The sequence below is a fragment of the Lampris incognitus genome, chromosome 19 (genome assembly GCF_029633865.1).
Source record: "Lampris incognitus isolate fLamInc1 chromosome 19, fLamInc1.hap2, whole genome shotgun sequence".
Taxonomy (NCBI): domain Eukaryota; kingdom Metazoa; phylum Chordata; class Actinopteri; order Lampriformes; family Lampridae; genus Lampris; species Lampris incognitus.
In genome coordinates this window covers 3191687-3215495 of record NC_079229.1, presented here as the reverse complement: position 1 = coordinate 3215495, position 23809 = coordinate 3191687, and the positions used below count along the sequence as shown (strand labels likewise).

At 43.0% G+C, this 23809-nt stretch overlaps 1 protein-coding gene across 1 annotated transcript in view; it reads left to right on the top strand.

Annotated features, from left to right (window-relative positions):
• The window catches only part of LOC130130102 (E3 ubiquitin-protein ligase HECW1-like), a 100894-nt gene that overhangs the window by 62015 nt on the left and 15070 nt on the right, over positions 1 to 23809 (top strand). Inside the window, exons 20-26 of the mRNA XM_056299833.1 lie at positions 32 to 128; positions 5778 to 5861; positions 6038 to 6144; positions 9797 to 9911; positions 18331 to 18444; positions 19043 to 19195; positions 20478 to 20576. Coding sequence (XP_056155808.1) covers positions 32 to 128; positions 5778 to 5861; positions 6038 to 6144; positions 9797 to 9911; positions 18331 to 18444; positions 19043 to 19195; positions 20478 to 20576 — 769 coding nt within the window. The remainder of the gene's footprint in view (positions 1 to 31; positions 129 to 5777; positions 5862 to 6037; positions 6145 to 9796; positions 9912 to 18330; positions 18445 to 19042; positions 19196 to 20477; positions 20577 to 23809) is intronic.

Below are 23809 nucleotides of genomic sequence, written 5' to 3'. Positions count from 1 at the left end.
TCTCCCTCTCTCTGTCCGTCTCTATCCACAGCTTACAATGACAAGATCGTGGCATTCCTTCGTCAGTCAAATATCTTTGACATGTTACAGGAACGACAGCCCAGCCTTGCCAGAAACCACATCCTCAGGTAGCTCATCCACAACCCACCATCACTTGACTGCATTCACCTTGACTTATCTTCATATACCAACCTTTCAAGTCAGAGCCATGCTCTCTTTACAGTGTCTCCGGCATGTCAGACATGCATGGACATTAACCTGCACACACATTCACACACAAACAAATGTTCACTGAAACGAGAAAAAGTACTGATAAAATAAAAACGTTTCCGCTGTGTCTCAGGAGAATCTCAGATTCAGCTGACCTGAGATTCTGGAGAAGTCAGTTCCAAAGCTTTTCAGCAGCTACAGAAGAGACACACTAGTCATTACTTGTACATGTTGTGCATGGACCACAAGAGCACTTGATCAGTTGACCTACTGAGCACAGAGAGACACAATTTCACAGATGTGATTAGATGCAAGACCATGTAAAGCTTTATAAACAAACAGTAAGATGTTTCAATTCTGTAACTGACAGTGAGCTCATGCCAGGGGTACACTGGGGTAATGTGGTGCTTGTTTTGGTTAAGAAAACAGGTAATGTGGTGTTTGTTTTGGTTAAGAAAACTGGGGTAATATTGTGTCTGTTTTGGTTAGGAAAACTGGGGTAATGTGGTGTTTGTTTTGGTTAAGAAAACAGGTAATGTGGTGTTTGTTTTGGTTAGGAAAACTGGGGTAATGTATTTGTTTTGGTTAGGAAAACTGGGGTAATGTGGTGTTTGTTTTGGTTAAGAAAACTGGGGTAATGTGGTATTTGGTTTGGTTAAGAAAACAGGTAATGTCGTATTTGTTTTGGTTAAGAAAACTGGGGTAATGTGGTGTTTGTTTTGGTTAGGAAAACTGGGGTAATATTGTGTCTGTTTTGGTTAGGAAAACTGGGGTAATGTGGTGTTTGCTTTGGTTAGGAAAACTGGGGTAATATTGTGTCTGTTGTGGTTAGGAAAACTGGGGTAATGTGGTGTTTGTTTTGGTTAGGAAAACTGGGGTAATGTGTTTGTTTTGGTTAGGAAAACTGGGGTAATGTGTTTGTTTTGGTTAGGAAAACTGGGGTAATGTGGTGTTTGTTTTGGTTAGGAAAACTGGGGTAATATTGTGTTTGTTTTGGTTAGGAAAACTGGGGTAATGTGGTGTTTGTTTTGGTTAAGAAAACTGGGGTAATGTGGTGTTTGTTTTGGTTAGGAAAACTGGGATAATGTGGTGTTTGTTTTGGTTAGGAAAACTGGGCTGATATGGTGTTTGTTTTGGTTAGGAAAACTGGGGTAATGTGGTGTTTGTTTTGGTTAGGAAAACTGGGGTAATGTGTTTGTTTTGGTTAGGAAAACTGGGGTAATGTGTTTGTTTTGGTTAGTAAAACTGGGGTAATGTGTTTGTTTTGGTTAAGAAAACTGGGGTAATGTGGTGTTTGTTTTGGTTAGTAAAACTGGGGTAATGTGTTTGTTTTGGTTAAGAAAACTGGGGTAATGTGGTGTTTGTTTTGGTTAGGAAAACTGGGGTAATGTGGTGTTTGTTTTGGTTAGGAAAACTGGGGTAATGTGTTTGTTTTGGTTAGGAAAACTGGGGTAATGTGGTGTTTGTTTTGGTTAGGAAAACTGGGGTAATGTGTTTGTTTTGGTTAGGAAAACTGGGGTAATGTGGTGTTTGTTTTGGTTAGGAAAACTGGGGTAATGTTGTAGCACTTGTGTCACTATGTCACACTGGACCAGATTTAGGCTCTTAAGGGGTGGTTGAGCAACAAAATAGCGGACCAGAGACTGGGGCTACAAAATGAAAAGCTGTCAATTTAATGATAAAATAGTGCAAATTCACTTGATACATGAAAACTATTCACAGCTATGTGTCACACATTCACACATTTAGATATACTTAAATCCCTGGTTTGAATCCCTTTTTAATTCCAGTTAGGTTGTTTTAAGTTCAGGTTTCTAATTAGTTTAGTCAGTTATCTCATTTATATTTTCCAATTAAGATGAGACCGGTCTATATTTGTCCTAGGATAACAGTCTATTTTATCAAGCTATTTTGTTTCAGTTATTTTATCCTTTGAGTTAACTCTTTAGTTTCAGGTGAATCCGGTAAGTCTACACTCTAAAATCCCTTTCTCAGGTAAGTTGACCCTTTAAGATTAAACCTTGCAGGAAAAACCATTCAAGTTCACCATTCAACTCAAAACATCAATATATAATCAGTGACATTAACAATTTAACCTTAATGAATGCAGTGTTACGCTAAACGGGGCATCCCTTTCTTTTCAGTTCAGTTCAATGTCAGCAGTTCAGTCCGAGTCTCACTCTGAGTGAGGGAAAGTCCAATCCTAGCAGCAGTGGCAAAGCAGTAGGCTGCTTTGATAGGTCAAACCGTGTTCCTTCAGTGGTAGGTAAGAGTTCCTTGGGGGGTGGGGGGGGGGTGGCTCGCCATCTGGTGTCCTCGCGCGTGTGCTGTCTCTCAGTCCCGCACGACGAGGAATCCTCTTCCATACCTGGGTCCATACCAGAAAACCTGGCCTGCACAACAGGCCATACAAAAGATAAAGTTTCTTGCAACAGTACTTAACAAAATGCTTCAATCATCAAAATAAATATATTCTACTCCAGAAGTTAACTAACATGGCTGTGTATGAGGGATCCTTCTACTCTCGCCGTCAACTGAGCTACTTCAGTTATTTCAGTTACACAAAATACATTTGCAGAAATGTCAAGAACAAACACATCCTCTTCTTTCCTTATCAAAATACAAAATACAGTCATGTACTTCTCGAGTCATGCATCTATCCTGTCTTTTCCTGATGCATGCTTCAATGCCTTGCTAGCAAGCTTTTACAGTAGCTAACTCAGAGTACAACGGTTCGTTCAGATCCAATGAAACGTAAGGAGACTTATCAAAACTGTCTAGTTCTTAGTTCTAAATCTTCCCACAGTCTCCAACTCTGCTTCAGCTCTGGCTTTGTTGAGTAATTTGATCAGTTCACCGTTTTAGATGTAGCTAGCTAATGCCGCTGTCTCACACCTTTTCTCTCTGCTTGGTTCTGTCGCTGCCAGCCTCGCTCGAGTCGAGTGAGAGCCATTAGCTGCACTGGGGGGCCGCGTGGGGAGGAGCTTAATGGGGAAGGTCCTGTTCATTTCTAAAGGGGTTGTCAAGTATTTTTCTATTACCATGTATCAAACTCTTTCCTATTTATTACCATGAATGAACTTAATATTTGTTTATTTAATATTTATCTGTTTATTGCTCTATTTGAAACCTGGGTTACAATGTGGTACTTGTTTTGGGTAAGAAAAGCAGTTTGGACTAGTTGGAGATGAGCGATAGGGGACTGACTGATAAAACTATGCAGTGTGCAATAGTCAAGACTTTATCAAGTAAAACCATAAAAAACTCAAGAGGTCTGAGAAGGACAGTGAGGCTGTGATAAGTTGCAGTCGTAGCTGGTAGAAACTGGATTTCACAATGGAATTAATTTGTCAAATTTCAGGGCCTAATCAAAGATTAAATTAGCATTTTTGATGTGAGGCTTGATACAGACTGACAAATGGCCAAGATTTTGATCGATCATGTTTATGATCATGTTTATGGTGTTTGGGAGTGTAAATACAGTTATTTCAGGTTTGCTGGTGAAAACTGTGCCACCCAGCAGGTTGTGTCTCCAGTGTGAAATGAGTTAAAGAACCGTTGTTGGGATTTTGTAGAAGGTATGATCTCATATCTAAATGACAGTGGAATGAAATGTTATAACTTCTTAATGATTTAGTCATGATTTGATGATCTAAACGGGCAAACAAATAGAAGTGAGAATTCATTAGTGGTGAACGCCACAGGAAACGGGTGCAGGTGATGATGAAGAATTGCCCGTGGTGACTGAAAGAGTTTTATTGGACCAGTTAGAACAGAACAGAACTAAAGGAAGTCTAGTGGAAAAAACATAAATAAAAAGTTTTTAAAAAAGGGCGGCACAGTGACCCAGTGGTTAGTGCTGTCGCCTCACAACAAGAAGGTCCTGGGTTCGAACCCCGGGGTTGTCCAACCTTGGAGGTCATCCCAGGTCGTCCTCTGTGTGGAGTTTGCATGTTCGCCCCGTGTCTGCAGTGGGTTTTCTCCGGGTGCTCCGGTTTTCCCCAACATCAAAAGGACATGCATGTTAGGGTCAGTACTCCTGTCTGTGCCCCCTGACCGAGGCGTGGCGAGACCAACTGGAGTTGGTCCCCAGGCGCTGCACGGTGGCTGCCCACTGCTCCTAGCTACACAGCTGGGGGGGGGGGGTTAAATGTAGAGCGAGAATTGCCCCATGTGGATTACTAAAAAAAAAGTAGTAGTAAGTAGTAAATAGTGAGTGGCCAGTTTTAAAGACAGTCACATGAAGATAGCGTGGCTGGCTGACTGGATCCAAAGCCACACTGAGATCTGGAAGAATTAAGCTAATGCAAAGACCTTCATCTGTAGCTAGGAGGAGGCTTTTTGGTTTCCTCGAGTCATGCTGATAAATACTATAAAGGCCCTAAAACCAGACTGACATTTCGTAGAAATGTTATTTCGATTATGAAATGACAATAATTGAGGGGGGGGGGGAAACATCAGCCTCCTTAAATTCTATGGATAAAAAGGGAAGTTTGGAAGTGTGTCTGAAATTCTCAAGTGTTATGGAATCTGACTTTAGTGTTTTTGAGTTTGGCTTCACTCTAGCCAGCTTAAATTGTGATGGAGCAGATCAGTAGTCAGGGACCTGATGATACCGGGCAAGATTCTACATCCAACAGTACCAAAAAAAACAACACACAAACAAAAAAACAAACAAACCTGTGAGTAATTCTGCGGTTGATGTCAAATGAGAAGAATGTAGGCCTCATACTTGAGACGATCTCCTCTAAGAAGTTATGTGCTCAAGTTGTTTCTTTTTTTTAAGATGACAGAGTTTAAACGGGGAAGAAACAAGTCTCTGGCAAGGCAGAAATATTTAATCTTACATTGTCTTTTGAACAAAGACATTCTGGAATTCTTCACATTCGACTGGGCTGATGACTGAGTGACAGTGCCAGACGTTAAATCAAAATGAATCATCCCAGTACTTTTTGAAAACTGAAGAATAAATAATGATAAATAAATTATGTCATAAAGAATAAAAGTCCAAGGTACAAAAAGGAGAGACATGCACTTATTTTTCTTTACTAGAGAAGGAGAAATATGAAATCAATGAAACAGGAAAATGGAGGTGTTGCCCAGTGGACAAAACAATGTCAATTTAGGAGTTTACAATCTATTAAAAAATAAACAAAAAAACAGTCATCTACTACTAATTTCAGCTGCCCCCATTAGGGGGCGCCACAGCGGACCATCCATTTCCATCTCTTCCTGTCCTCTGCATCTTCCTCTGTCACACCAGCCACCTGCATGTCCTCCTTCACCACATCCATAAACCTCCTCTTTGGCCTTCCTCTTCTCCTCTTCCCTGGCAGCTCCATATTCAGCATCCTTCTCCCAGTATACCCAGCATCTCTCCTCCACACATGTCCAAGCCATCTCAATCTTGCCTCTCTTGCTTTGTCTCCAAACCGTCCAACCTGAGCTGTCCCTCTAATATACTCGTTCCTAATCCTGTCCTTCTTCATCACTCCCAATCAAACTCTTAGCATAAAGAAGCAGCCATGGTAGCATTAAGTTCTCATCCTTTTTCTTTCATGTATTAGGAAGAAGATCACCTACATCAGGTCAGAGGGGTACCAGGGGCTAATGAAACTGTCATGTGATGCAGACCTGGTCATCCTGCTAAGGTAAAGTCTGCAGGCTTGAAACCCACTGTTATCACACTGAATAGCCCCTGGCTGACATGCACATTTTGTAGGAAATTGCACAGCTGTAGTAATATATACCGCTTCTTACTCCAACCTCATACTTTCATGAGTTCAAATAAATTGCACGTGTACTTCTCTTTTCTCTGTTCCTTTAGTTTATTTGAAGAGGAAATCATGTCCTATGTTCCTTCTAACCCGATCCACCCCAGGTATGGCTTCTCTCCTCGTTGTTCCCCTGCCTCCTCACCGCAGAACTCTCCTGGTAGGTTCCTTCAGCCTGCCATTAATATTTTTTCATTAAACTGGCTGCTAGCAACCTAGAACCTGACAAGCTAACCAAGCAGTGAACTAAAAAAAAAAAATTATTGATCTGATCCACAACTTTGTTATTCATTGAAATGAATAGACTGTTGGTCAGGTATATTGGACAAAAATGACTAGGATGTCATCTGTTTTTCTCCATTGGAGATATTTAAGTCTCCCATATGGAGAAATGGTACTAAATAGTCACTTCACTTGACTAAAGATAGTTTTATGCTTTATTCTAACATTCTTTTGTCTTTTTCTTTAATTTAAAATAGGTTACTACTTGCGTACATGAATGGTGTATTGTTTATTCAAGCTAAAATATGTGCAAAATAAAGAAAGGCACAAAGAAGCCGGGTACACAGATGGCTATGTAGGGCAGGCATATGCAGTTGGGCTCACCTCCACAGATAACATGGGCTCTGGTATCAAACTCCTGGAGAGGGGCTGGACTCATTACTTTTCCAAAGTTGGCCAAGGTGACAGGTGGGTGTGGGGATACTCACAAGTCCCCGGTTGAGCGCCGCCATGTTGGAGTTCTCCCCAGGGAATGAGAGGGTCGCCTCTATATGACTGCGAGTCGCTGGGGGGAAGGCTCTGACTGTTGTGTGTGCTAATGCACCGAATAGCAGTTTGGAGTATCTGGCCTTCTTGGAGTCTCTGGGTGGTGTCCTGGATAGGACTCCACCTTGGGACTCTATAGTTCTGCTGGGGAACTTCAATGCTCATGTGGGCAACGATGGAGAAACCTGGAGGGGCGTGATTAGGAGGAATGGCCTCCCCGATCTGAACCCGAGCAGTGCCTTGTTATTGGACTTCTGTGCGAGTCATGGATTGGCCATAACAAATACCATGTTCAAACATAAGGTAGTTCATAAGTGTACTTGGTACCAAAACACCTTAAGTCAAATCAAGTCAATTTTATTTGTATAACCCAACATAACAAATTGCAAATTTGCCTCAGTGGGCTTAACAGCAACACAACATCCTGTCCTTAGACCCTCTCATCGGATAAGGAACAACTCCCTAAAAAACCCTTTTACTGGGAGAAAAAACTAGGAAGAAACCTCAGGGAGAGCAACAGAGGAGGATCTCTCTCCCAAGATGGACAACGTGCAATGGATGTTGTGTTCACGCAATTTACACAATACAACACTGAAAGAGGATAAACAGAATTATAATGGACATAGAATTTATGAAGAATATGATGCGCAGGATGCCAAGCAGTATCCAGTCCTTAGGCCGAAGATCGATGATAGACTTTGTGGTCGTATCATCAGATTTGCGGCCGTATGTTTTGGACACTCGGGTGAAGAAAGGAGCAGAGCTGTCAACTGATCACCACCTGGTGGTGAGTTGGATCAGATGACAGGGAAGGCTGCCGGACAGACCTGGCAAACCTAAACGTATAGTGAGGGTGAACTGGGAACGTCTGGCGTAGGCCCCTGTCTCCAGAAGAAGTTCTCGTGTATCCCGAGGGGGGCTGGGAACATGGAGTCTGAGTGGGCCATGTTCAAAGCCTTCTATTGCAGATGTGGCAGGCAAGAGCTGTGGTCATAAGGTCATCGGTGCCTGTCGAGGCGGTACCCTAAGAACTCGCTGGTGGACATCGGAGGGAAGCTGTCAGGCTGAAGGAGGCCTTTCGGACTTGGTTGGCCTAGGGGTCTCCTGAAGCAGCAGACAGGTACCAGGAGGCCGGAAGGGCTGCCGCTTCGGCGGGCACAGAAGCAAAAACTCGGGTGTGGGAGGAGTTCAGCAAGGCTATGGAGGAGGACTTTCGGTTAGCCTCAAGGAAATTCTGGCAAACCATCCGGCGACTCAGGAAGGGGAAGCAGGGCTTGACTCAGGCTGTGCTCAGCCGGGAAGGGGAACTGTTGACCCGGACGGGGGATGTTGTCGAGCAGTGGAAAGAACACTTTGAGGAGCTGCTGAACCCGGCTAACACATTCTCAGTGGAGGAGGTAGAGTCTGAAGACTCAGGGAAAGCCCCACCCATATCCCTGGCAGAGGTCTCTGAGGTAGTTAAAAAGCTCCTCGGTGGCAAAGCGCCGGGTGTGGATGAGATTTACCTTGAGATGCTGAAGGCTCAGGACATTTTTGGACTGTCTTGGTTGACACGCCTCTTCAGTGTTGTGTGGAGGTTGGAGACAGTACCTGTGGAGTGGCAGACTGGGGAGGTGGTTCCCATATTCAAAAAGGGGGACCGGAGGGTGTGCTCCAATTATCGGGGCATCACATTGCTCAGCCTCCCTGGTAAAGTCTACTCTAGGGTGCTTGAAAGGAGGCTCCGACCGATTGTCGAACCTCAGATGCAGGAGGAACAATGCTGATTCTGTCCTGGCCGTGGAACAATGGACCAACTCTTAACCCATGCAGAAGTGCTGAGGGGGGTGTGGGAGTTTGACCAGCCAGTCTAGATGTGTTTTGTGGACTTGGATCTCAAGGTGTAGCCAAGGTGAGGAGTGTGTCCGTTTTGGGAACCTCAGAATTGCATCTCTGCTCTTCACAGATGATGTGGTTTTGTTGGCGTCATCAGAACGCGACCTCCAGCACACACTGAGGCAGTTTGCAGCTGAGTGTTAAATGGCTGGGATGAGAGTCAGCCCCTCCAAGTCTGAGGCCATGGTTCTGTACAGGAAAATGGTGGATTGCTCCTTCTGGGTTGCGGATGAATTGTTGCCTCAAGTGAAGGAGTTCAAGTATATTCGGGGTCTTGCTCACGAGTGAGGGTAGGATTGAGCGGGAGATTGACAGGTGGATTGGTGCAGCATCAGCAGTAATGCGGACATTGTACCGGACTGTTGTGGTGAAGAGGGAGCTGAGCCGGAAGGCAAAGCTCTCAATTTACCAGTCAGTCTTCGTTCCAATCCTGACCTATGGTCATGAGCTTTGGGTAGTGACCGAAAGGGTGAGATCGAGGATACAAGCGGCTGAAATTAGTTTCCTCCGTAGGGTGTCTGGGCTCAGCCTTAGAGATAGGGTGAGGAGCTCGAAGTAGAACCGCTGCTGCTTTGCGTTGGAAGGAGCCAGTTGAGTTGGTTTGGGCGTCTGATTAGCAGGGCTCCTGGTGCCTTCCTTTGAAGGTTTACTGAGTATGGCCAACTGAGGAGAGGGAGAGGGACGTCTGGAGTGCCCTCCTTAGCAACTCACTTTTCCCGGAAGGCCCAAGTACTAGCCAAACCTACACCTGCTTAGCTTCCATCATTTGGCAGAGCCAGGGTACATGTTGGTATGGCTGCTGACAAATAGACTGTGTAATGTTCCTCGTCATGCTGCCTGAAGAACATTGCATTTGAAAGGCAAAGCCTCTGCATGCACCTGCCTACCCAGCCATCTGTGTTCTTGGCTTCTTTGTACCTTTCTTTTTTTGCATAATTTAGCTTGGATAAAAAATACACCATTCATGTATGCAAAGAGCTTCCTATTTCTTTAACTGTTAGAAGTTTTGGAGCCTATTTGAAAGCCACTCCCCCAATCGGTTCGTGAAGCATTGTGTGTGTGTGTGTGTGTGTGTGTGTGTGTGTGTGTGTGTGTGTGTGCGTGTGTGTGTGTGTGTGTGCGTGTGTGTGTGTGTGTGTGTATATGAAATAATGTATGTGTGTATGTAGGACTGCAGAGAGCCAGGGCTCCAGCTCCTTACCGCAGAGACTTTGAGGCCAAATTACGGAACTTCTACAGGAAGCTTGAAGCTAAGGGCCACGGCCAGGGGCCAGGCAAGGTTAAGTAAGTCTGTGTGCAAATAATACATCTTTTTTTGCCAACTTGTAAATGACATTATGCAACACATGACAATATACATATATATATATATATATATATATATATATATATATATATATATACGTATGTGTGTGTGTGTGTGTGTGTGTGTGTGTGTGTGTGTGTGTGTGTGTGTGTGTGTATATAAACTTTGTTAAAAGAAACACTCAATGGTAGGGAAAGTGCTCAACAAATAAGGAGCAAAATAATCCAGTTAGTCAAGTAAATTCTCTGTGAGACTGATGATTGCTTATAGCATGAAACAGGCTTGTACTGTCTCAGAGAATTTACTTGACTAACTGGATTTTATATATATGCCCATTTAATTGTGTAAGTAACATTTTGTTCATGTATCCATACTTAGTCTTTTTACGCCATTGATTTTCTCTATCTACCATATTTTTGTTTAAATGTACCCTACTCTATCCCCATTGGACAGCTCAAATGTATCAACATCCCAACCATAGCTTGGCCCATTCCCCTACCCTGAAATTGAGCACCGCACACAGAACATGGGCAACCGGTATAAATAAGGACGTTTACTGTAAGCATGTAGGCAGCTGGTGAGTGCACTGAGCACGAAACAAGCTTCTTCTGCCATTTAACGACTTTGAACTATAAAACATAGTATATCGTTACCAGAGGTGGAAAAAGTACAAAAATATTGTACTCAAGTAAAAGTACCAATACTTTGATGAAATATTACTCAAGTAGAAGTAAAAGTACTCATCTGAAAATGTACTCAAGTAAAAGTAAAAAGTAGTTCATTTGAAATGTACTTTAAGTAAAAGTTACTTAGTTACTTTCTTTGTGTGGGGTGTGAGGGTAGTAAAAATAGGACAAGGGGTCAGAAATCCATAACTATTTTGTTTTTAATTAAAGAACAAGTGTAACAAATGTAAGCGCAATAACAACAACTTCACAACAACTGAACTTCTTGTTCAGTTTAAGTAGCATCTTAAAGTTAGTTGAGCTCATCCATTTAGTGGTACAACATTAAACATGCTTACTCTCACGTTTTCTCTCTCTCACTCTCTCTCTCACACGCACACACTCTCCCTCTCTCTCCCTCTCACCCTCTCTCTCTCTCACACACACAGGTAAAAAGTACAAAGTAATGCCCACATGATGACGCTCATAAGTATTGCTACAAAGTCAAACTGACATAAAGGAGCAGCAATATTCCAGAGGAGACATGCTTGTGTGTGTGTGTGTGTGTGTGTGTGTGTGTTTGTTAACCGTCAGAGAATGAGAATGTGTTAATGCCATCTCCACAGCTGCAAGAGCGCTATAGAGGGCATGTGTGTGTAAGTGCGATAACAACAAAGAATACCTACACAAATGTAAGTGTAATTACAACAACATACATGTCAACACCAACAGCAACAGCTGTTATACTGCAAATCAAGGCCGCTAGTTTTGTGACACCCTGAATCACCTGTAACCTAGTCTACAAACTTCTTGTTCAGTTTAAGCAGCTGCTGATTTTCAAAGTTAATTGAGCTCATCCATTTAGTGGTAAAAACATTAAACAGGCTTGTGCACGCCTACTTTCTCTCTGTCTCTCTCTCTCTCAGAGAGGTACAAACTACAAAGTAATGTCCACATGATGACGCTCACAAGTGTTACAAAATTAAAGGAACTAACATAAAAGAGCAGCAATATTCCAGAGAGGAATATTGCAAATCAAGGCCACTAGTTTTGTGACACCCTAAATCATCTATAACCTAGTCTACAAACTTCTTGTTCAGTTTAAGCAGCAGCTGATTTTCAAAGTTAGTTGAGCTCATCCTTGCTCGCTTTGCAGTGAACAGTAATCCAGCACAACTGAAAAGCCGTTCGCAGGCAGCTGAAGCAGGCAGGCCAGTGTTGAGTTTCAGAGAGAGTTTTTTTAAATTTGGAAAGGAGTTTAGCAGATCCATATCGTTTGGGATACAGGCTAGGTACCCTTCCATCTCCCCTGTACCTTCTGACCTTCTGGACTTCATTGAGGAGAAGAAATCATCTTCATCTGAGGAATGTTGTCCAACTTGCTCCACTTCCACCTCTGCCATCTGGTCAAGGTGTTGTCTGACATAAGCCAGACCTGTCGAGTGACAAACAACACATTTCTGACAATTAAGACTTGATTAATTTACCAAGAGTGCACCATAATGCATAATGCCTTATAGCACTGACCACATTGTATTGAGTATAAAACAAAGTAGATCTCCAATACACTGTTGAAAAGCAGTTTATTGTAAGATGCAATCATACCTGTTTCTATGACATCCGGCCTCTCTGTCCAGGTGGTCTTGAACTTCGGTAGAAGTATTGCTGCCGCAATCAGTTCTGGGTCCATCATCATCTCACCAAAACGCTTTTGGACACCATCCTGAATGGCTTTGATGAGTGGTAGACACATCTTGGATGAGGTCTCCTGCCTTTTGAGTTTTGCTTGTAGCTGACATATCACTGGAAGAAGCCACCCTAAGTGTGTGTTGGTCTCTGACTGAAGTATGTTCAAGGCCTTTACCAGAGGTTTCATCACCGAGCAGTAATCAGTCAGGAAAGCAATTTCTGCTTGAGTCAGCCTGGCATAAATAGAATACAAAGAATTGACAGGAAATCAAGCAGGAAAAGTTAAGTTTCAAGTATGTAAACACACATTCACACTTTCATACTGTTGAAATGCAAATTAAAACTTACGTTTTCAATTTGAATTCTTCACAAATATTCCTGATTGCCTCCTCCCCTTTCTCTTGTATGATCCGTATGATTCTCTCCACAGCCAAGAATGTTGAATTCCACCGCGTTTGATTTGGTCGGATGAGCTGGAGTCGGCAATGATCTTCCACAACTTCTGCTGCCATGTATGAACGACCCGTATTGTTCCACATGGCTTGACATTTCCCAAAGGCTGCACGTGATAGTCTCTTGTATGTGTCCATCTTCTTTTCTGCTATCTCAGCATCTGTTGTGGTAACTAAGTTGAGAAGATGGCATGCACACCTTTGGTGTGTAGGAAGTTGGTACTCCAGGCCATTATCTTGCTCCAGGATGCTGAATGTGTCCAGGTAGTTGGCTGTGGGCTCATCATCAATTGAATCTCTGTCCGACTCAGCATCTGATTCTGCATCCTCAGACTGGCTCTGTTCTCCGAAGACACTAAAAGCTTTAACGAAGTTTGAGCCACTATCTGTTGTGGTTCTCACCACTTTGCCCCTAATTCTATACTTAACCTCTTACATGCAAGCGCAGCTGATCTCCTCTCAAAGGTTTCTTCATCCACCCAATGACCCGTCACCCCAATAAAACTTTGCTGGTGTGCAGTCCAACAATCTGTAGTGGTGGCAATGTAGCTCACTTTACTGAGATGGGACATGACATTCTTCTTCATCTGAATGGCAGATGCCTCTAATCTTGTCCGGACAGTGGGCCTGGAAATGACCTTGCATTGTGGATTTAGCGTTGTCAAAAGTTCTTTGAACGCAGGTTGTTCAACCAAACTAAATGTATGAAGACCCTCACATATTAGCCTAATGATGATCTTGTCGATCTTGCCTTGTGGCACACGGCGGTTGCCTCCCACTGTCATGGCATCTTTTATATTTGTTTGCTTGCTTGGACTTGGTGGATTTGCTTGGTGGGTTCGCTTCCCTGGCTTTGCTCGGCTAAAAGCCAACTGTTTCGATGGATGTTTCCTCTGTGAAAAAACAGAAAAGGGTATTATCAGTAGAGGAATCAATGTGGTGCTTATTAAACACACTGAAATTAAAACTTTGATAAATAAAAGTTTTCTATTTCTTTAGTCATCACATTTTGTCTATTACATTGTATTAAGCACAATATGCCACAATCCAGAGGGCATTACAATGCTGCACCCTTCCCAACAAAATCAATGATTTGGATTTGAATGCTAAAATTGAGATTTCAAATCAACATCAAAAGCCAATGTGTTTCTATAGCCTACCAGTATTATGATACAGAGGAAGGAGACATATCAATGCATGTGTAATCATCATAGCTGCTTGCATGCACACAGAGCAACAATCGCCTACTAGTGATCTAATCCCTTGTCGTCGATATGAAGGAGTCAAAACAATCTTTTCTGGGTCTGCCTAGTAGGCGGGGAGCTACGAGGCCTTACCGTGCAGTCGTGCACCCTCCTTACAATCGAACGAAACCAACTTTTTTTGAAAGGTCTGACCATGCTGAACATGTTAACAAATGTTAACATTGAAAATTTTGGGTTGCACGTCATGTTTCAGGTACTCAATGCATTTCAATGTATTTCCCTCCATTGGCTCTCCACGAGCAAGGAGAAGGTGTGACATCTGTCTCTGCATGTTTAATCACATCTAGAGGACACAAGCTTTTGGAAAATGTATGGTTTCAGTGGTATTATTGGCTTTCCATAATAGTAGAGACCAAAATTTAAAGTCTTTCTACTTGATTTGCCTTGTAAATCGAGTAGAAAAACTTTACATTTTGGCCTTTATTATTAAGAGAAAGCCAATAATACCACTGAAACCATACATTTATCACTAGATGTGATTAAACTTGCAAAGACAGATGTCACACTTTCCCCTTGCTCATGGAGAGTCATGTTCCTGTAATTGTAACGCATTTCCAGTGGAGGGAATTACATTGAAATGCATTGAGTACCTGAAACATGAAAAGCAACCCAAAATTTTAAATGTTAACATTTGTTAACATGTTCAGCATGGTCAGACGGTAAGGCCCCTTAGCTCCCCGCCTATTGTGGAGGAGCGCTGAGTGCCCTGTAATGTTGGTTAGGCAAAGTGCCTCACACTACAACCCTCTCTGTTAACACAGTTGATACATTTGATTTGACTGTAAATTCAAAGACACAATCACATTGAAACCCGTGGCAATTTCGACGGGGTAACACCGACTATTCATAGCAGCTAAATTTAACCAAGGCTAATTTCCCCGAGTCCACTCAAGACTACTGGCAACTAACAGCTAGCCTTTACACATTCAAGTACCAGGGGCTAGCTGTTATGCAAATTTAGCCAATGTCCTAAAGACTTAAACAGACTGCAAATATACATTACGCGTTTTGTATCTGTTTGAAGTACAATAAACATGCGGATTGTCGGCTGGAGCGAGTTCATTTGGTACTTAATGATGTGTCACGTTTGATTATGTTAGCATAGCAGCTAATTAGAATGTGCTGGCTAGCTGTGGGTTTCTTCTACTGTCAATGGTTGCAGGTGCTAGCACAAAAATGCCCACGAAATGGGGTGAGCCTGGGTTGGCTATATTAAATAAAACTACTAATGAGACAGCAGAAATACTTACCAACACATGCTTCTGCAGATTTGAAGTGGAGTTGTTGAAAGCAGACAGGTACTTCACTGCTGGGAGGCACATCTTGCACTGCATGATGATGCTGTTGCCTTTCCTACGCTTGAACAAAAAGAAATCTTCCAAATGTGGCCAAGGATTTTTTCTGCATCTAGTTCTACAGACTTCGATGTTTCTGCTTTAGCTTCATCTATTATTTCTAGGTCCGGGTCTTCTGGACCGCGACCGCTGGCCGTGCCTGCTTTGTCGACCTCCATTCTAGCACTAGAAACTAAAAACTTCGCGCCCCACTAACCTAGCTTGTCCGCGCGCGCCCTCTATGTTCACGCGCCAGTGCTAATCACATCATCATTTGTCACTGTTGGTTCTGGCCATTGGTTTACTGTCTATGGTTCTGGCGCGTATTTTTCCCCTGTAGGTTGAATTGTTATTTTTACTCAGTAACGGATAGGATTTATAAAGTAACTAAGTACAATACTTGAGTCAAAACGTACTCAAGTAAAATACAAAATACCGATTTTAAATTGTACTTAAAAAATACAAAATACACAAAAAAAGTATTCAATACAGTAACGTGAGTAAATGTATTTCGTTACTTTCCACCTCTGATCGTTACTCCTGAATTGTTGAGCTCTTTTTTCTATATATATAGCTATATATAGCTATATATATGTATATTCCACTCCTCATTAGTTGAGCACTCACAACACCATTGACGGTTTCGGAAAAAAACACTATATATATATACATATATATATATGTGTGTGTGTGTGTGTGTGTATGTATATATGTATATATAGTCTTTTTGACAGATATTTACCTTCCAAATTCACCTTGCTTTTAGAACGACCGTGCCTTATTGAATGCCTGGTTATTAAATGTTTTCCAAATATATAATATCACAAACAAATTTAATTATGTTCAGATTACTTTATCTACTTATTCTGAGCCCAGTATGTTGCACACCGACTAAGAACAGAGAGATATTACATATTTAGTCTTTTTTTTTTTTTTAACAAATGGCAAGAACTTTGTGCACCTATTTATGCTGCTAATCTTTAGTCTGTGTGAGCCGGTGTGTTCTAACTAGCTTGCTGGCTGATAACTATCAAGGGCCACGAGTTTTTCTCGATTTGATATCTTCTATGACCTGCTGTTCCCGGTGTGGTATATTGCACATGTTCCTACCGGTTCCACATTCAAGACTCTGTATTTGTTACGTCTCGTTATAAAAGTACAAGAGAGTCAAATTCTTGAGTTTCGGCTCCTCAACACTGCAGCAACAACTGCAACTGAACAACAACAAAACAGAACAAAAGAGCAGCAACAACAACAGTGTGTGTGTGTGTGTGTGTGTGTGTGTGTGTGTGTGTGTGTGTGTGTGTGTGTGTGTGTGTGTGTAGACCCAGCCCCAATAAATGTGCACAGCCAGGCTTAGTGTCCTTAATGTTCTTTGTTCAAAAGCCTGGTTGCTTGGTGGGAGAAGCTGTTCTGGAGCCTACTGGTCCGGGCTTTGAGGCTGCGGTACCGCTCACCTGGTGGTAGCAGCTGGAACAGTCCATAGTTGGGGTGGCTGGGGTCTTTGATAATCCTATGGGCTTTGCTGACACAGCGTCCATTGTATATGTCCAGGATGGAGGGAAACTCACATCCACTGATGTCCTGGGCCGTCCACACAAACCTCTGCGTGTTTTGCGGTTGTGGGCAGTCCAGTTCCCATGCCAGGCGGTGATGCATCCAGTCAGGATGCTCTCGGTTGTGCCTCTGTAGAAGGCTCGTAGAATCCTGGGTCCTATGCTGAACTTGTTCAGTCGCCTGAGGTGAAAGAGGTGCTGCTGGGCCTTTTTCACCACATGGCTGGTGTGTTCATCCCAGGTGAGGTCCTGGGTAATGTGGACACCGAGGAACTTGAAACTCTTGACCCTCTCTACAGCAGTCCTGTTGATGGTGATGGGGTCCAGCCCCCCCCCTCTCTTCCTGTAGTCCACAATCAGCTCCTTGGTTTTGTCGACTTTCAGAGAGAGGTTACAGTTACTTGTTACAATGTTACAATGTCATTTAGCAGACGTCTTTATCCAAAGCGACGTACATCTGAGAGTTAATACAACGCAAGAAAGGATCTAGTCAGGAGACGACAACGTAAGTAAGTTAAAAAAAAAACTAAGCTTAGTCCGATAGGATATAGGTATCAACAGGCACTGCACAAAGGCAATGCACAGGGTGCATAGAAGCATTTATATATATATATATATATATATATATATTAATACATCAGGTACGGAGGTGTCGGAGAAAGAGCTGGGTCTTTAGCTTCTTCTTAAAGATGGAGAGGGACTCATGGAGTTTGGTAACTCGTTCCACTACCAGGGAACTACAGAAGAGAAGAGTCTAGCTAGTGACTTACGGCCCCGTTGTGGCAGAAGTGCCAGGCACCTTTCATTGGCAGAGCGTAGTGGGCGGGACTGAGTGTAGACCTGGATGAGGGAGTTCAGGTAGGCTGGAGCCGTTTTAGTTGCTGTTTTGTAAGCGAGCATCAAGGTTTTGAATTTGATGCAGGCAGCACCTGGGAGCCAGTGGAGGGATATGATCAGTGGGGTGACATGTGCTGTTTTGGGTTGGTTGAAGACCAGAGGCGCCGCCACATTCTGGATCATTTGCAGGGGTTTGAAAGTGCATGCAGGGAGACCTGCCAATAAGGAACTGCAGTAGTCAATGTGTGATATTACAAGAGCCTGCACCAGGAGTTGTGTTGCAAGCTCAGACAGGGAGGGTCCAATTTTCCTGATGTCGTACGGGGCAAATCTGCACGACCGAGCAATCGAGGCCACGTGAACCTTAAAGGTTAGTTGGTCATCAATCATGACACCCAGGTTTTGGACAGACTTGGTGGACATGAGTTGGGTTGATCCGAGCTGGATATTGATCTGTTGTAAGGAGGCCTGGCTGGAATGACACGGAGCTCAGTCTCAGATAGGTTAAACTGAGATTTGTGTGGGCGGATTTTCAGAAATTAGTGAATCTGTTGTGATATAGTAGTTTGATAATGTTGTGTTTATCCTGTTTGTTGTAGATTGCTGATCAAAAGGGAGCAGTTGTTGGAGGGGACCTTTAACCAGGTAATGGCCTACTCCCGTAAAGAACTGCTGAGGAACAAGCTGTATGTCACCTTTCTAGGAGAGGAGGGGTATGTTTGACATACATACAAACACCACAACATTCACCTACCGACTCTGAAAAGATTCCCATGTGCACGCCGTCACTCACACACACACACACACACACACACACACACACACACACACACACACACACACACACACACACAGTCGTGTTTCACTATCTTTGTGCGGACCCCTCATTGACTACATTCATTTCCTAGCCCTTAAGCCTAACCTTACCCACGCAAACTACATGCCTAACCCTAATCCTTACCCTAACCTAACCCTAACCCTAATCCTTACCCTAACCTAACCTCACCCTAATTCTAACCGTAACCCTAAAACCAACTCCTAACCCTAAAATAGACCCCTTTCCTTGTGAGGACCTCTGAAAGGTCCGCACAAGGTACGTCCTGTCAGGTTTAGCTATCCTTGTGCGGACATTTGGTCCACACAAGGATAGCTAAACATGTACACACACACACACACACACACACACACACACACACACATTTTATGTGCCAGACTTATAATTACTAAGTTTTTCTTGGCTTCTCTGTATCTTGCTGTTTTTCTTTTTCATCTCCTTTTCTCTTTCTTCTTTATCCATTTCTTTCTGTCTAGCTTAGACTACAGTGGTCCGTCTAGGGAGTTTTTCTTCCTCCTGTCCCAGGAGTTGTTTAACCCATACTATGGTCTCTTTGAGTACTCGGCCAATGACACGTATACTGTTCAGATCAGCCCCATGTCTGCATTTGTTGAAAACCACATAGAATGGTAAGTGTGCAATTACTGTTCAGCTCTAAGGCTGTAAAACACACATAAAACACAAATTTCAAGTCATGTAAAACACATGTAAAACACACATGTAAAGTCCTGTAAAACACACATGTAAAGTCCTGTAAAACACACATGTAACGTGCTAAAGTACACTTTGCTGTCCTGTAGGACCACTCCTTACTTATGCTCAACTTTCCCCCACTTACCACTGTCAACTATTAAGCTAAATAACACATACGCCAGTCTACTCAATATAACTAATTTCTCTGGAAAGTTTAAAGAATTGAAATTCTTGACCACAACTTGTTCAGAATATTAAACTGCAAGCACTCATTTCCGAAACTCAGTGTACACAGTACATGGTACCATGGTCCATGTGCCATAAGGTAAAATTCAAAATCCAAAATCAAGTTTAGTTATTAAAATAAATCCTCTGTCTATACTTGACTCACTACACACCTATTTAAATCTAGGGTTATGATTCCTCGGTAAGTCTTGATTGATCTTGGGTTATGATTCCTCGGTAAGTCTTGATGATCTTGGGTTATGATTCCTCGGTAAGTCTTGATTGATCTTGGGTTATGATTCCTCGGTAAGTCTTGATTGATCTTGGGTTATGATTCCTCGGTAAGTCTTGATTGATCTTGGGTTATGATTCCTCGGTAAGTCTTGATTGATCTTGGGTTATGATTCCTCAGTAAGTCTTGACTGATCTTGGGTTATGATTCCTCGGTAAGTCTTGATTGATCTTGGGTTATGATTCCTCGGTAAGTCTTGATTGATCTTGGGTTATGATTCCTCGGTAAGTCTTGATGATCTTGGGTTATGATTCCTCAGTAAGTCTTGATTGATCTTGGGTTATGATTCCTCGGTAAGTCTTGATTGATCTTGGGTTATGATTCCTCGGTAAGTCTTGATTGATCTTGGGTTATGATTCCTCGGTAAGTCTTGATTGATCTTGGGTTATGATTCCTCGGTAAGTCTTGATTGATCTAGGGTTATGATTCCTCGGTAAGTCTTGATTGATCTTGGGTTGATTCCTCGGTAAGTCTTGTAAAACACAAATGTAAAATTCACATGTAAAGTAATGTAAAACTCACATATAAAACACATGTAGACTTGTAAAATCATGTAGACTTGTAAAATCCAAAATCAAGTTTGGTTATTAAAATAAATCCTCCGTCTATACTTGACTCACTACACATCTATTTAAATCTCGGGTTATGATTCCTCAGTAATGCTGTTGTGTGTTTGTGTGTATGCTTCTGTCTTTTCCTAGGTTTCGTTTTAGTGGCCGTATATTGGGCCTGGCTCTGATTCACCGATACCTTCTGGATGCTTTTTTCACTCGACCCTTCTACAAGGCCCTGCTCCGACTGTCAGTACCCCCCCCCCCCCCCACACACACACACGGACCTGAAGTTTACTGCATGTCCTTTTAATGCAGGGGTTTAAGGCAATCTATGGAAGTGCTCATGGCCCAAATTACTTTAGAAAAGATGTGTGTGGCCAGATTGTGACATAGACATAGGCATAACCATATATGGATAGATATAGACATAGACATAGCCAGTGCTCTTATGCATGCAGACAGTGATGGTAGTTGAGGCCTCAACCGGCAGTTTATTAAAATCAAAGAAGTAAAAAAACACCAAGGATAAGTAGATGTTAAAACACAGATGTGCATAGGCGTTTAGCTGACGGAGAGAGCGCTCTCCTCATGGCTGATGCAGCTGTGGTTTTAACCTGTCTCGTGCTAATCGCGCTGACTTGAGACAGCTGTGACTGCACCCCACACAGTTCAACTTAATTATAGTTAAAGGCTTCTTCTGAACAATATGTTAAAACCCTGATCAAATTATATACACTCGTTCCCTTGAACGTGACAGGTTTTCTGCCACTGCGCAGCAGAACAGAAGCCGCTCATCAGCACAGAAATTCCTTCGACTGGATATGACACCACCACATAGACGTCTTCTCTGAAACAAGGCAGCGCCCGGAGCTCGTCTGAGTCTGACACTATATATTTACAGCTTTCTAATGATTCTACTCCGTTTGAGGACCAGAGAGGAAATTGGCTTTATTCCTTTCCAGTGTGAACCTTATTTTGTCCTCTGACAATAAGAATTTCAGCCTAGCTGAAATCCATGTGGACATGTGAACAGCCTAGCTCAGAGCCATGTGGAATTAGAGACTGGTCTACAAACTAATATAGACTAAGGTAATGAAAAACATTGCACCAAATTATTGATTTTTTGAAAGGTTTTAAGAATATGTATTTTTAAAATGGTTCAGTGGGAACACACATATGCTGTTAGTTATAGCAACCATGTAAGCTACTTTAATCATGAGGACACAGCGGCTGTGGGATCCAGTGTACAACAAGACATCCGGCAATGTGTCATGACATTCTGCCACATGTTAGACGCCACAGTGGTATTATAATTTCATGATATAGGCATTCCTTTAACATTATTAAACGATTATGTTATGCTGAGGGCCAATTCAAATTCTATAGCTTTTATTATAAACATATACTGTAGCCTGTAAACAAACCCCCAGATGCATGGCATATACCACCATATGTCTACATGAAAATCACACTGTAACAACAATAATCCATTCATCAAAGTGGACTACCAAACTATATACAAGCAAATTCAAATACATTCATATACAAATAAAACAAAAGAGTTCAGGGTAGTAGGAGGGTGCTGGTGTGGTGTCTGTGTGCAGCCAGAGACTGACGGAGCAGTGGCTGGGTCAGTACTCGGGCGGAGCTGAAATCACATGTCATGAACTTGTTGATAGTAAAATACATGTCCGAGTGCATCTGTCCAAGAACATGTGCAACAGCTGAAGTTCAATGTGGAAGTTGTGATGAACAAAAGGCAACTGTAATTGTTGACTGTAACAAGGTTCCTTGTTGAGGACTGCTGTCTCTCTCTCTCTCTCCCTCTCTCTCTCCCTCTCTCCCTCTCTCTCTCTCTCTCTCTCTCTCGCTCTCTCCCTCTCGCTCGCTCTCTCTCTAACACACACACACACACACACACACACACACACACACACACACACACACACACGCGCTTGCTTGCTGGTAGTCAATCGAGTCCGATGATGACATCCCTCCTAGTTTACAACATGTTCTTACAATTCTTGATCCACAAGTTCTATTGCACATTGGACATATGAAGTCTGAGTTAGTGGGGGCAGGCATGGTTGTGTGTCTCCTTAGTCTTTTCTGTTGTTTTTCCCATTCCTCTCCATTTCCAGCTGTTCTATACCTCTGTGGCAATCTCCCGCCAGTTGGAACACTTGATGGCAGCTTGCTTCAATCTTAAGGGGTCGAGACAACACCTATTCAGTGATGTTTTTAGCTGGTCTTTGTATCGCTTCTTCTGACCACCTGCGGACTGGCGGCCCAGATGAAGCGGTCCATACAGGACTTGACATAGCAGGCATTCTTGAGGAATCCTGATGACATGCCCAAGCCAGCGCAGTTGGTGTTCAGTGACCGTGGCTTCTATGCTCTTGCAGTTTGTCCTAGCAAGAATCTCAGCATGAGGAACATGGTCACACCACGTGATCCCCATGAATCGCTGCAGACACCTTATGTGGAACCGCTCCAGCAACCTTAGGTGGCTGCTGTATGTGACCCAGGCTTCACAGCTGTGTAGGAGAGTTGGGATGCAGACAGCTTTGTAAATGGCAATTTTGGTGTGCAGGTGGAGGTGTTTGTTTTAGACCTTACATCAGAGTTTGCCGAAGGCTACAGAGGCTTGTTTGATTCTATTATGAGTTTCGTGATCAGTGTTGCAGCCCTCAGAAAGGATGCTGGCCAAGTATTTGAAAGATGGAGAAACTTAAGAGTGGTTGGTGTTCTATAGTGAAGAAAGGCATAGAGGGTGGGGGGCTGGACCTCCATTGGCATAACACCTCAGTCTTGGTGGTGTTGACTGATAAACCCAGCCTGCTGTAGGCATTCACAACTGCAGCAAAGATGGTTTTCAGGTCTTCTGGTGTGTGTGCTACAAGGGCGCAATCATCGGCGTACTGCAGCTCAAGGACCTGTACTGCAGACAACTTGGTGGTTGCATGGAACCTACAGATGCTGAAGAGGTTTCCATCTAGCCTAAAGTCTATTGTGATCCCACCACTGTCTTCCAGAGCTTTTTGAAAAAGTATGTGACACATAGGAGGTAAATGTTGAAGAGTACCGGTACCAGCACACACCCCTGCCTCACTCCAGTACATACATTAAAGGGCGCTGATTCCTGTCCTCCTATGGCCACCCGTGCCCCCATGCCATCATGGAATGGTTACAGAATGTTCCCAAATTTGCTTGGACAGCCAAACTTTCTCAGGATTTTCCAAAGTAGCTCTCGATTCACAGTGTCAACAGCTTTGAAGAGGTTGACAAAAGCCATGAAAAGGTCCTGATGTTGTTCGCGGCACTTTTCTTGTAGCTGTCTTACTGTGAAAATTGTATCCACAGTACTCCTGTTCTTCCTGAAAATGCACTGTGACTCTGGCAGCAAATGTTCGGTCAAGTGCATCACCATCCTGCATAGTAGGACCTTTGCTAGGTCCTTGCCTGCAACAGCTAGTAGG